This window comes from Scyliorhinus torazame, chromosome 2, assembly GCF_047496885.1.
Source record: "Scyliorhinus torazame isolate Kashiwa2021f chromosome 2, sScyTor2.1, whole genome shotgun sequence".
In the NCBI taxonomy this organism is placed as follows: Eukaryota; Metazoa; Chordata; class Chondrichthyes; order Carcharhiniformes; family Scyliorhinidae; genus Scyliorhinus; species Scyliorhinus torazame.
Window position 1 is genome coordinate 42,796,364 of NC_092708.1, and position 14,803 is coordinate 42,811,166.

The 14,803-nt window shown below is 45.9% G+C and overlaps 1 protein-coding gene across 4 annotated transcripts in view; it reads left to right on the forward strand.

The window, feature by feature from the left end:
* The first annotated feature begins 1,274 nt into the window (after positions 1-1,274).
* Positions 1,275-14,803, forward strand: part of cacnb4a (calcium channel, voltage-dependent, beta 4a subunit) — a 552,528-nt gene continuing 538,999 nt past the window's right edge. For 2 of the 4 annotated variants that reach the window (XR_011933885.1, XM_072470673.1), the window contains exons 1-2: positions 1,276-1,471; positions 1,882-1,974. Coding sequence is in view for 3 of the 4 variants with exons in the window: in XM_072470673.1 (XP_072326774.1) it covers positions 1,388-1,471; positions 1,882-1,974 (177 nt within the window). In the remaining variant the exon portion in view is untranslated. Of the gene's footprint in view, positions 1,472-1,881; positions 1,975-14,803 lie in introns of all 4 variants that reach the window. The other 2 variants (XM_072470710.1, XM_072470685.1) reach the window with 2 other exon arrangements.

Sequence of the window (14,803 nt, forward strand, 5' to 3'; positions counted from 1 at the left end):
TCATCTCACTATCACGTGGCACGGGCAACAACCCAGAGATAACAACTCTGTTTGTTCTAGTTCTGAGCTTCCACCCTAGCTCCCTGAAAGCCTGCCTGACATCCTTGTCCCCTTTCCTACCTATGTCGTTAGTGCCAATGTGGACCACGACTTGGGGCTGCTCCCCCTCCCCCTTAAGGACCCGGAAAACACGATCCGAGACATCACGTACCCTTGCACCTGGGAGGCAACATACCAAACGTGAGTCTCTCACGCTCCCACAAAATCTCCTATCTGTGCCCCTGACTATAGAGTCCCCAATTACTAATGCTCTCCCCCCTTCCCTTCTGAGCAACAGGGACAGACTCCGTGCCAGAGGCCCGTACCCCATGGCTTACCCCTGGTAAGTCCCCCCCCCCACAAGTATCCAAAGCGGTATACTTGTTTCTCAGGGGAACGACCACAGGGGATCCCTGCACTGACTGCTTTTTCCCAGTCCCTCTTACAGTTACCCACCTATCTCCAATCATGCAATGTGTTACTAGTGGTGTTTACCACAAAGGGCTGGTTGGTACTTTTTTTTAACAGACTTCCTCTACATACTTGAATGCAAGAGCTCCTCAGCTTCTGCTCTAATTGCAGACACTGTGCTGTACGTGTCACACCATCAGGGCATCATTCCACTTGTGACAGCTAGAGATTCAAACAAGAATGCAAGCACCCCCCACTAAACAGAAACGGTGCGTTTGCTGCAGTTATTGAGATTGGCACCACAGACAGAAGCCTTTTCAAAAAGAAAGCAGCAAAAAAAATAAAAAATCAAAGGATTGCAATTGGCTCTCCTTTGGGGTCTTTGAAGGTGAACAGCCCTGATTCTGCAAACTGCATTGAGACACCAGGCACATCTCCACACAGATGAGGCCGGTTGCAGAAGGTCATTTGTCACAACCCGCTTTCTGTGCATTTATTGACCAACATCCCCCGCACCACTTCCTCATTTCCCCCACCCCTTCCTCATTTCCCCCCTCCTCCACTCCCCACTCCCTCCCTCCTCCATTCCGAGCAAATGTACTTCTCTCTCCTACGTTTTCTGTGTGTGTGACTGTGGGCTGGAAGCAGCCAACTTCCCCGCCCCCCCCCCCCCCCCCCCCTCACTGACAGAGGGGGGCTGGATGGAGGTGACTGCCGCTGCTGGAGTCGGGACACGGTCTGCTCGGTAGGGGGGTGGGGAAGGATCCAGCAGAGGACGGCGGGTGGGGGGCTGGCCGCTTTGAGGGTTCCGATGCCCCTCCACGCCCCTGTGGACATGCCGAGGGGGGCGAGCCGTCAGCCAGTCAATGGCTCGTCGCCTCCCAGGTGGAACTGAGAGCCGCTCCAGCCCCCTCTCCCCTCGCCAGCTCCAGAGCTAATGATATATGTTAAAATGTCCGGAGTTGGACCTTTATTTACCAAAGAAATACCCGGCGATGGATTACAGCCGCCCATCATCCAGGTAAGAGGATACTTTAGAGCTTATCACTGACTGGGGGGGGGGGGGGGGGGGGGAATGTTGTCTTTATCTATTCTCATGAATACCAATTTGTCATTCACATTCCATTGTCAGGGATTAAAGGAGATTTTCAACCGGTCAGAGCAATGTTGACATATTCACAGAAAGTCACATTCGCATTTTGCCTCACTTGACTTTTGTTTCTAGGGTCACCGAATTCCACACTCGCTGCAAAAATTAAAAACAAAAGTTTTGTTATTTAAACTTTGCCATTCTCCCCCCCCCCCCCCCCCCCCCAACCATTAGAAACTCAGACCCTCTTGTCTGTAGCAATTTTGTGAGGTTTTGTCAAGACATCCTAACCGAGACCCCTATTCATTCCTCCCTCTCTCCCTCCCTCAATATTCGGGAAGCTGAGCCGGGTGAACAGGAGGAGGAGCAGGTTGAAACGTTCTGATGGCAGCACATCCTCCGACACAACTTCGACCAGTTTCATTCTCCGACAGGTAGGACTCCTCAACCAAAGACTGATTTTTTTCCACACACCCTGCCAATGTGGATTTCATCAATTGGCAGATTCATTACAGCGTTTCCTAAACATTTGGTCCCATTGATTAATAATGACGAGGGTGGCATGGTGGTACAGGGCTTAGCACTGCTGCCTCACAGCGCCAGGGACCTGGGTTCAATTGCAGCCTTGGAGGTGGAGTTTGCACCTTCTTCCCGTGTGTGCGTGGGGTTCCTCCGGGTGCTCCGGTTTCCTCCCACAGTCCAAAGATCTGCGGGTTTGGTGGATTGGCCATGGTCAATGTGCGGGGTTGCAGGGGAGTGGGCCTGGGTAGGCTGCTCTTCTTAGACTCGATGGGCCGAATGGTCCCCTTCTGCACTGTTGGGATTCTATGATTCATTGTGCCTATTTTGGTAGCCTATTTTGCCTCAATTACATACGGCACAATTTATATATTTTTGATAGGGAGATATATTAACTTTATCAGCACGTTATATTTTTCCCATTACAGCTTTTTATTTAAATATGAAAAAGCTATTATAATATAAATTGGATCTAATTAGCATAATCCATTAGTGTCATCACTAATAGCATTATTATAACCTTGCAGGAAGGTCTAAGGATTTTGGAATGTGACTTCCTTTCCTTGCTGGAATAAAGTTTGTAACTCCCAAAGGTTGTGGTTTGGGGGCGGGAGGGAGGGGGGGGGGGGGTGGCGGGATGAGGCGGTGGTTGTGGGGAACACAAGGGGGCTGTGGTGATTTGTTTTAAGTCTCTGCTCCGCCTGATTGGTTGGATATCATTACCAAACGCAGAAGGTACAGAACTGGGAGAGTGGATGATATTTCAAGAGAGTGGATTGCTTTTGAAATGAGTACAAAAATTGTAATAGAAAGGAACACTCCAAAATGAGATTCTACAAAAACAACACACTGTGACTGTAATGTTCCAGGATAAGAATGTGTCTCTATTAAAATCGACCATATGTGCAATGTAAATTTTCCACTTGTCCCCTGTTCGATCTGTTATCTCTTCCATTGTGATTCCTTGCTGCTGGCCAGGTAGGGAAAATGACACTTCAGTGCCGAGCATAAAACGGAAGTGGATTACAAACTAGAAAAATTTATGGTGTGAAATTTACCTAAACATATGCACGCACAACTTAGAACCTCCCCACAGGAAAATGTCTTCAGAAATATGTTTACGGTTTTGCTATATCGTGTGCAAATCTTCTCCCATAATAATTGCTGAAAATGATCATCTTCGTTTATTTTAATGAACATGAACCTATATAGCATCGTATCAGATCTCTCAGAGATACCTTGGAGGTCTGACAGAAAATGTACCGCAGCCACTGTTACATAGGTGAGAGGCAGTTGCCATTTTGCACAGAACAATGCTCCCCAAATAGCAATGAGGTGAATGACCTGTTATTTGTGGCGGCTTGGCTGAGGAAGCAATGTTGGGTAGCACATGGGGAGGGTTTCTTGCTCTTTTTTCATATCTGAGAGCCTTGGTTTAACATTACATTGAAAGGGTAGGAGCTCTGGCAAGGCAGCATTCTCCAGCTTTAACCTGGATTATACAGTCAAGACCTGGACCATGACTTGAAATCACAACCTTCTGACCCAGTGATTGTTCCAGACTGTTCTAGTCTGAGTGTTCCAGACTGAGGCAAATTGATACACAGTATGTAAACTTTACATGGATAAATTTAAAAACTGTTTCATTCTGTATGAGAAGTCAACCCAATGGTCCGAATGAGCGGGTGCTTTGTATCTCTATGTCTGTCCTTAGTTCGTGCAGCTGTTACTCTATTGTCACTTTTCCATTGATGGTTTCACCAATTCAGTTTTAGGCCTTTTGTCATTTAGAATCATAGGATCACTACAGTGCTGAAGGAGGCCAGTCAGCCCATCTGAAAAATGAATGAAAATCGCTTAGAGTCACAAGTAGGCTTCAAATGAAGTTACTGTGAAAGCCCCTAGTCGCCACATTCCGGCGCCTGTTCGGGAAGGCTGGTACGGTAATTGAACCCGCGCTGCTGGCCTTGGTCTCCTTTACAAGCCAGCTTTTTAGCCCACTGTGCTAAACTGGCCCCTGAGATAAGACCTCCCCCCAAGAAAAAAAAACCATCAACTTCAAAGGCGGTTTCATATTTCACCTTTTCACTTGCCCATTCCTCACACTTGAGGATAAACTTACATTTTAAAACTTTAAAACAGGCACACGTTTCCAATAATACAGTCCATTTTAATTCTTTGTCATCCACCATCGAACCTGTTTCTCTTCATCACATTCGTGACAAAGCACCGGCTTTCACGTTTTCTCATCCTGCCACATGTGTCATTTTAAAATGAAATGGCTGTAATAATAAATTCCTTCGAAACAGTCTGGCACTTTTATTCCTGAATCTCTCCAAAAATGTCAATGGATTACGATCAGTATATATAATTGTTTCAGACGAATTGTTAAAAGGTTGCAAAGCCAGCACCAAGCTCAAAGTCTCCTTTTCAATTGTTGCATACTTCCTCTGGTGATAATTTAATTTTTTGGAAAAATACCCAATAGGCCGCTCTATTCCTTTGTCGTCTTCCTGCAAGAGCACAGCACCTACGCCCATATCACTCGCATCGATAGCCACCTTGAATGGTTTTGTGTAATTTCGGGTAGCCAACACAGGGGCAGTGGTTAACACAGCGTTCAGGCCATCAAATGCCTGTTGACAGTCGCCGTCCACTGAAATTTGCTTCTTCAGCAAGTCTGTCAGTGGAGCAACCACGCTGCTAACATTTGGCACAGATTTACGGTAAAACCGAATCATGCCAAGAAATCTCATTATCCCCTTCAGGTCGAGGGTATTGGTAACTCCCCAATAACATTTGTTTTCACATCCCGTTGGACCATTTGTCCATTTCCAATTCATGGCCAAGGAACGCGACTTGGCCATCAGATGCTTCAAATGTTCTTGCAATGTCTGAATAAAAATCATCAGATCGTCTATGTACACCACACAATTGGGTAATCCTGAAATTACTTTGTTAGTTAACCAATGAAATGTGGCTGGGGCGTTTTTCATGCCAAAGGGCATAACTTTGAATTGGTATATACCATCTGGAGTCACAAAAGCTGAAATCTCCTTCACTCATTCGGATAAAGGTACCTGCCAGTAACCTTTAAGAAAATCCAGTTTGGAGATAAAAGCTGAACGTCCCACCTTCTCAATGCAATCCTCCCAGCGTGGGATAGGACAAGAGTCTTCTTGTAACTGCATTAACCTTTCTGTAGGCCACACACAATCGTTGGGTACCGTCCGGTTTCAATATCGTTACTATGGGTAAGCTCCATTAGCTGAAACCCACTTCAGTTACGCCATTTTTAAGCGTACTTTCAATTTATTTTTGAACCTGTGCCAATTTTAGAGGGTTAAGTCTATATGGATGTTATTTAATTGGAACAGCATTTCCCACATCTACATCATGTATAACCGTTTTAGTACTTCCCAACTTATTTCCACTAACTTGCCCATGTGATATCAATAAGTCTTTCAGGTCAGTTCGTTTTTTTCTCTGGAAGGTAACTCAATAATTTGTCCCAATTTGTAAGAACATCCTCGTTATCCAATTTAATTTGAGGAATGTCAAATTCAGAGTCATCTGGATTTGGTTCTTCACTTGGAGTTAGAATCACTAAAACCTTTTGCTCTCCTTCCCTTTCAAAATACTTTTGAAGCATATTCACATGACAGACTCTGTGAGTTTTCCTTCTCTCTGGTATTCTTACCAAATAATTCACCTCACTCAATCTCCTTTCAACCTGATAACGTCCACAAAACCTTACATTTAACGGTTCACCGACTACAGGTAAAAATATTAAAACTTAATCTCCATTAGCAAAACTACAAACTTTTGCTTTCTGATCGCTCCCTGTTTTATCACATGCTGTGCAACTTTTAAATGTTGTCTCGCCAATTCACCTGCTCTATTTGATCATTCCCTAAAATTTGACACGTAATCCAATAATGTAGTTTCAGACTGCTCACTCACCAATTTCTCCTTAATCAATTGAAGTGGTCCTCATGACCAAAAATTAGTTCAAAAGGACTGAATTTGGTTGACTCATTATTATTCAGTATATAAATATATTAATGAGTATTAATACTCATTACTGAGGTGCACCCATAATTGCAAACAATACGAATGGAATTCCTTTATCCCAATCCTCTGGATAATCTTGACAATAACCCCATAACATTGTCTTTAACGTCTGATGCCATTGTTCTAACGCTCGCTGCGATTCTGGATGGTACACAATTAATTTAAATTGTTTTACTTCTGAGCTATCCATAACATTCTTGAATAACATTGAGGTAAAACTTGATCCTTGATCCAATTGTATTTCTGTGGGTAGCTCATATCTAGTAAAAAATTTAAGTAACTCCTTCACAATCTTTTTAGCTGTAATATTGCGGACTGGGATGGCTTCTAGAAACCTGGTAGACACATCCATTATAGTCAAAAGATATTGATTCCCACTTTTCATTTAGGAAGCGGTCCTGTACAATCAATTAAGACCTTTGTAAAAGGTTCCTCAAATGCTGGAATGGGTATTAAGGGCGCTGGTTTTATCACCGCTTGAGGTTTCCCTATCACTTGGCATGTGTGACATGATCAACAAAATTTAACTACATCTTTATGTAGTCCAGGTCAATAAAAATGTTTTTGTATTTTGGCTTGAGTTTTTCTTACTCCCAAATGACCTCCTACTGGTACCTCATGTGCTACTCGCAATACCTCCTTTCTGTACCCTACTGGCAATACCACTTGATGAACGTCTGCCCACTTTTCATTCGACTCCGTATGTAAAGGTCTCCATTTTCTCATTAAGATATAATTTTTAAGGTAATAACATTCTGGTATACACTCAGATTCCTCTTCCGTGTATGCTTTCTGATATATCCATTTTATTTTTATATCTTTCTGTTGTAACTCTGCCAACCTCCCTGAACTAAAAATATCCGCCTCATCCTCCACCTGTTCTTGTTCTTTTCCAACCATCTGATCAAAAATCGTTTCTGATAATTGAACTTCAACTTCATCTTCACTCTTTGATTTCTCCTCTTGTCTTAACCTGTGACTTTGCGACCTTGTTACTACACAATCAGGAAAAATCCCAGGATATTCATCCTTCAACAATTCATGGAATCATAGAATTCACATAGAATTCACAGTGCAGAAGGAGGCCACAAGGCCCATTGAATCTGCACTGGCCTCTGGAAAGAGCACCCCACCTAAACCCACACTTCCAACCTATCCCCGTAACTCAGTAACCCCACCCAACCTTTTTGGACACGAAGGGCAATTTATCATGGCCAATCCACCTAACCTGCACATCGTTGGACTGTGGGAGGAAACCTGGCCACCCAGAGGAAACCCTCACAGACACGGGGAGAACCTGCAGACTCCGCACAGACAGTGACCCAAGCCGGGAATCGAACCTGGAACCCTGGAGCTGTGAAGCCATAGTGTTAACCACTATGCTACCGTGCTTCCCAATTCAGTTTTTTGATTTTCCACTGGCTTATCAATCACAGTAGGCACCACTCCCACCTATGATCCAGCCATATCATTACCCAAGATAAACTGTATTCTTGTTAAAGATAGTTTCTCTATTACTCCTATCACCACTCTTCACTGGACTCTCCAACCAGACCTTATATAATGGAATGCTACTCTTCTCACCCTGAGTTCCAGATATTACCACCTTTTCTGGCAATATTCCTCTCAAACTACATAACTCCCCATCTCTTACCATCAAAGATTAGCTCTTAAAATTGTGACTTCTTTACCTACTCCTGCTACACATGAGTAAACTTTGCCCACACGAGTAAATTCTTTAAAGAGATTTGGCACCTTCTTATCAATCACCTCCTGATCAGGCTGCACATTCTTTTGCACCTCCTTTGCTTCAATTGGGCTTTCCTTTATCACTTCAACAAACCCCACTGGCTTATCCTGTTTTACAACATCAGTCTTCCCACTCCCTTTCTTCAACCCCCAATACTAACTTTACATGGCCTAGTTTATTACAGTAAAAACATCTGAACCTTTTCAGCTCTCTTCCACCCTCCTGGGTTTCCTTTTTAATCTGAGGTGCACGATCCTTATTATCTCCCATTAGATGCCCTTTGCCGTTACCACTTGAGTATTTCTCTTTTCCCCAGTTTCTATCCCTCACAGGCTGAAACTGATGTCAGAAACCAAGCTTTGATTTCTGAACTAGTTCATAATCATCTGCTATTTCTGCTGCTAATCTCGCAGTTTTAACCCTCTGCTCTTCCACATGAGTTGCCCCTACATCAGGAATTGAACTTTTAAACTCCTCCAAAAGTATAATTTCTCTGAGAGCTTGATACGTTTGATCTATTTTCAAAGCCCTTATCCACCTATCAAAATTACTCTGTTTGATCCTACTACGTATGTTTGACCAGGTTCTTTCTTTAAATTTCTAAACCTTTGTCTGTAGGCTTCAGGCACTAGTTCATATGCACCTACATTTTTTTTTCACCTCCTCATACGTCCCAGATACCTCCTCTGATAGAGATGCAAACACTTCACTCCCTCGACCTACCAACTTTGTTAGAAACAGTAATACCCACATGTCCTGTGGCCATTTCATTTGTTTAGCTACCTTCTCAAATGAAATGAAAAAGGCTTCTACATCCTTCTCATGAAACCTTGGCAATGCTTGGACATATTTAAATAGATCGCCACCAAACCTTTGACTATCAGGGCATTACAGTAGCACAGTGGTTAGCACAGTTGCTTCATAGCTCCAAGGTCCCAGGTCCGATTCCCGGATTTGGTCACTGTCTGTGTGGAGTCTGCAAGCTCTCCCCGTGTATGCGTGGGTTTCCTCCGGGTGCTCCGGTTTCCTCCCACAGTCCAAAGATATGCAGGTTAGGTGGATTGGCCATGATAAATTGCCCTTAGTGTCCAAAAGAGGTTAAGTGGGGTTAGTGGGTTACGGGGATAGGGTGGCGGCGTGGGCTTGGGTGAGGTGCTCTTTCCGGGGGCCGGTGCAGACTAGATGGGCTGAGTGCCCTCCTTCTGCACTGTAAATTCTCTGATTCTCTGATGATGCTGTTGCTCTTTCTCACTATCCTCATCACTATCCTCAGACTCTACTTTGGCCAGTTTCTGAAGTTCAAAATCTCTCTCTTTTTCTTTTTCCTCTCTCTTTCTTTTTCCCTGACCTGTGCCTCCCTTTCTCTCGCTTTTTGTTCTGCAAGGGCTGTTCTTTCTTTTTCCCTTTCCTCTCTTTCCTTTTCTTTTTGTTCTATTCGGGCTATTCTTTCTTTTTCCCTCATTTTGAATTCAAGCAGCTTTAATTCTTTTTCATGCTCAAGCTGCTTTATCTGTATTTTAATTCTTGCCATTTCCAGTGATTCTGACTGTGTCTCAGGCAATTTTAAATGCGCAGCTACCACAGCAATTACCCCTTCTTTCTGCACATTGTCAGGCAGTATATATAACCATAATGCTTTGGCCAAATCTAAAAGCCGTTTTTAGTCTCCGTTTGTAAGATACTGGGCATGACCTTCTCCACCCTCAAAAATGTCTGAGCCTCTGAAAGAGCATTGTCCACAAAACAGTCCCTATTTAAACCTGAATACAACACCTGAAAAGTAAACACTAATATGCTTATCCCTCACTGCCTTTAAGTTCATTAAGCCAACCACAATCATGAAAGATAGACTTTTATCCCACAAGCCCCCAATTTGTTCTGGGCCAGGGTTTAGAAGCTCCAAAGTATATCATGAAGTCCACCCGACCTACAACCTTTATGTTGAATTTGGCTAGGATGAGCACAAGTGCCTTCCCCTCAGGTGTGATTCAACAGTCTTCCTGGACACTTTAATCAAAATAAGCCTTATTATAAGAACTGATATATATATGTAACCAAATAGCAAGAGTTTTTATCCATTGCAAACATAAAGACACCCCACAGCTACAATAATCTATGTATCTAGGAATAATCTAGGAGTACAGGTCCACAGGTCATTGAAAGGGGCAACACAGGTGGAGAAGGTAGTCAAGAAGGCATACGGCATGCTTGCCTTCATTGGCCGGGGCATTGAGTATAAGAATTGGCAAGTCATGTTGCAGCTGTATAGAACCTTAGTTAGGCCACACTTGGAGTATAGTGTTCAATTCTGGTCGCCACACTACCAGAAGGATGTGGAGGCTTTAGAGAGGGTGCAGAAGAGATTTACCAGAATGTTGCCTGGTATGGAGGGCATAAGCTATGAGGAGCGATTGAATAAACTTGGTTTGTTCTCACTGGAACGAAGGAGGTTGAGGGGCGACCTGATAGAGGTATACAAAATTATGAGGGGCATAGACAGAGTGGATAGTCAGAGGCTTTTCCCCAGGGTAGAGGGGTCAATTACTAGGGGGCATAGGTTTAAGGTGAGAGGGGCAAGGTTTAGAGTAGATGTACGAGGCAAGTTTTTTACGCAGAGGGTAGTGGGTGCCTGGAACTCGCTACCGGAGGAGGTAGTGGAAGCAGGGACGATAGGGACATTTAAGGGGCATCTTGACAAATATATGAATAGGATGGGAATAGAAGGATACGGACCCAGGAAGTGTAGAAGATTGTAGTTTAGTCGGGCAGTATGGTCGGCACGGGCTTGGAGGGCCGAAGGGCCTGTTCCTGTGCTGTACATTTCTTTGTTCTTTGTTGTTCTTTGTATAACACTGAATGAATTCACCCTTAACTGTTCCAATTCAGAAACACAATCCCATGAACCAAAAACCCCTTTTCAAGGGCGTGGCCCAGCACTCTGCATTCTCACTTGAATAAGACTGGCTTTCCCTGAGATTCTGACCCCCTCTCACCAGCAGGTTTAATCCTTTCCAGAAAGCAAACTATATTTTTTTAAGTCACCAAAACAGGTAGCTATAATCAATGTTTTCTTTTCTGGAACAACTCTTTAAAATGAAAATAGAGAGATGGGCCAAAACACTTCTTTTCTCTGTCTGAGTCCACAGCAGCCACAAACTGAAAGCGAAAGTAAAACAAAACTCACAGCCGCAGCTCATCTCCAACCACAAAATGACATCACTGAAGCCATGTGATAAGCCAAAAACCTTTCTTAAAGGGACACTCCCATGAGACCTTTTTTAGGGGGCTGTCCAAAATGGCCACGGTCGGCGCTCTCACCATGAGGGCAGGCCCCTGCGCTCCGGGGTTTCCCTTTGTCCAGGGGGCACCCAACATGGCCGCCAACTGTGTGTATGCCACGTGGGTGTGCCCCTGCACTACGGGGCCCCCTTTGTTTAGGGATCCTCTAAAGTGGCTGAGCGTCATCTTGGTTACTCAGCCTGCTCCTTGCCTGCCAAAGCCAACGCGTATTTTGCTGCCTACCCTTCTTCCTCCCTCTGTCCATCAGCTGTTCTGTGCACACGCCTGTCCACTCCCCCTCTCCCCCCCTTATTCCCCCTCCCTTTCGCTGCGCCCACCCCACCCCCTTGGTCAGATACTCTCTCCCCTGAGAGGTGTGCCGCGGCGCCCCTTACTGCCTGTCTTCCCGTGCTATCGCTCCCTGCTAGTACGGTGGCTCTCCTCCCCGGGCTGGCTCAGCCTTGTGTCTGAGTTGTCTGCCTACCTACATTCCCTTCATTGCCCCTTCACCGCTCTCTCCTCTCTGTAGCCTGACCTTTAGTTCGAAACGAGGCAGAACAGTCCCACGCAAACACATTGTCTATAATATAGCCTCTGGTCTCTGCTTTTCTCTCCCATTGCCGTCCTTCTCCAGTGCCTCTTCACCGCTGCCGAGCCTGTTCTCTGTCCAAGTCGTTGGCTCTTACAAATTTGTTGGCCTCTGCCGGGGTGTTAAAGGCATGTTCTTATCCCTGGTATGTGACCCAGAGTCTGGCCGGGAACAGCATGCCAAATCGCACCTCACTTTTGTAGAGCACCGATTTCGCTGATTGAATTTGGCCCTCTTCTTAGCAAGGTCCGCCCCAATGTCCTGGTAGACCCGGATTCTATGTCCTTCCCATGCGCTTGACTTCATCTGCCGGGCCCTCCTCAGGATCTTTTCCCGGTCCTGATACCGGAGCAGCTTAGTGATAATCGCTCTCGGCTGCTCCCCTGGTTTGGGCTTCGGCCGGAGGGATCTGTGGGCCCTGTCCTGTTCTGGGCGGTTGGGGAAGCTGTCTCTCCCACCTAAATTTCCCAGCATTTGGGCGATATGGTTCGTTGGGTCCCTGCCCTCAATGTCCTCCGGCAGACCCACAATCCGGATATTTTGCGGTTGAGACATGTTCTCTTGGCCCGCGACCTTCCCTTTCATGTTTCCTTGGGCCGCCACCAACCTTTTCACCTCTGCCTCCAGAGCTATGATCCTGTCGCTCTGGTCCGACGAGACCTTTTCGAGGTCCAGGATCGTTCTCTCCTGGGCCTCCACTTTCTTCCCTAAGCCCTCTGTCGTGTGCTGGAGGGAGGCCATCGCCTCCGTCACCACCTCCTTCCCTGCAACCTGGAACTCTGTTTTGATCGTTTCCATCGTGGCGGTCAGTTCCTTTCTAAAGAAGCTCTTCCACTCATCCCTGGGTGGGGAGGGAGAGGTTGCGGTTGGGGTTGTCGTCTGCTTCGGTGCCTCCGCTCGGGTCGCCGGCCTACCCCGTTCTTGGGCAGCCGGGGCTTCCAGGTTGCCTCGTGGTTCCGCCATTCCGTCTGCTCGTTGGTCTTGCCCTTTTCCGCCATTCCTGCCCTCTCGGCTCTTTGAGTTACAGTTCACCGGCATCCTTTTTCCCACTGTTAGCCTTCGTCTTGGGGTTTGTTTATGTTGGCTGATTGAGCCAAACATCTCTGCAAATTAGCTCTTTTGGTTCTAGTTGGGAGGAGAGCCACCTGATATGTATCTGCTCAGCACATCGCTGTCACCGGCGGCTTGGCTCACTATCTGTGCGGAGTCTGCACATTCTCCTCGCGTCTGCATGGGTTTCCTCCGGGTGCTCTGGTTTCCTCCCACAAGTCCCGAAAGAAGTGCTTGTTAGGTGAATTGGACATTCTGAATTCTCCCTCAGTGTATCCAAACAGATGCCGGAATGTGGTGACTAGGGGATTTTCATAGTAACTTCATTGAATGTTAATGTACGCTTACTTGTGACAAAAATAAAGATTATTATTCTTACCCTCAGTCAGTCCTTCTCCCTCAGGTGTGCCTCTTGGAGACAGACTGTGTCAACCCTCAGGTTTTTTAGATGGGCGAAGATTCTGGATCTTTTCACTGGGCCGTTGAGTCCCCTGATATTCCAGATGATTATTCTGCCAGGACGTGCAAGTGTTCAGTCCAGAGAACGAGAAATTATAGATAATGGTTCCTCTGTGTCCACTATTGCTGTCTTCCCAGCCCGTTTTTCTGGATGAACTTATTTGCATCATCAAATGTGGAGGAACAGAGAGATCTTGGGGTTCATGGCCACAGATCTCTGAAGGTTGCCACTCAAGTGGATAGAGCCGTGAAAAAGGCCTATAGTGTGTTAGCGTTTATTAACAGGGGGCTTGAGTTTAAGAGCCGCGGGGTTATGCTGTAACTGTACATGACCTTGGTGAGACCACATTTGGAGTATTGTGCAGTTCTGATCACTGTAGGAAGGATGTGGAAGCATTGGAAAGGGTGCAAAGGAGATTTACCAGGATGCTGCCTGGTTTGCAGGATAGGTCTTATGAGGAAAGGTTGAGGGAGCTAGGGCTTTTCTCTTTGGAGTGGAGGAGGATGAGAGGTGACTTAATGGAGGTTTATAAGATGATGAGGGGGATAGATAGAGTGGACGTTCAGAGACTATTTCCTCGGGTGGATGTAGCTGTTGCAAGGGGACACAACTATAAGGTTCAGGGTGGGATATATAGGAGGGATGTCCGAGATAGGTTCTTTACTCAGAGAGTGGTTAGGGTGTGGAATGGACTGCCTGCTGTGATAGTGGAGCCGGACACTTTAGGAACTTTCAAGCGGTTATTGGATAGGCACATGGAGCACACCAGAATGATAGGGAGTGGGATAGCTTGATCTTGGTTTCGGACAATGCTCGGCACAACATCGAGGGCCAAAGGGCCCGTTCTGTGCTGTACTGTTCTATGTTCGATGTTCTATCAGGCGTGTTGAAATCCAGTTCCTTTTTGTTGTATGTTACGCAAAGTCTCTCTGGATGGTTCATTTCGAACAGCACTCTGTTTTTGAATAAAGCCACCTTGGCCCCATTAACCTTAGACCGGTGCTTGGCTAGGTTGGCCCCCATGTCCTGATAGATGCTGATTGTACGTCCCTCCCACCTCCAGGACTGCGCGCTTCTCACCCAGTTCAGGATCCGCTCTTTATCCTGGAATTTGTGGAGTTTTACTATGGTGCCCCGTGGTGATTCTCCTGCTTTGGGCCTTTGCCGGAGCGACCTGCACACCCAGTTTACCTCTGGGGGTTTGGGAAAACATTCCCCACTGGCCAGCTTTCCGAGCATCTACGCGACATGCTCCGTCCGGTTCCTGCCCTCTAAGCCCCGAGGTTGCCCGACAATCCGTAGGTTCTGGCGGTGGGACCTGTTCTCCCGATCCTGATTGGTTTTATTATCCACAATAACCTTTGGTGTGGCACCTTATCAAATGTCTTCAGGTGATTTCTGATTGAAATATGCGTGTGCTTCCTGGCTGCCATGCTGGGGTCTTGGTGGGCCAGTGAATTTTATTCTTTTATGAGATGTGAGTATTGCTGACAAGGCCAACATTTGTTGTCTTCATTAATTGACCTTGAACCAAGTGCCATT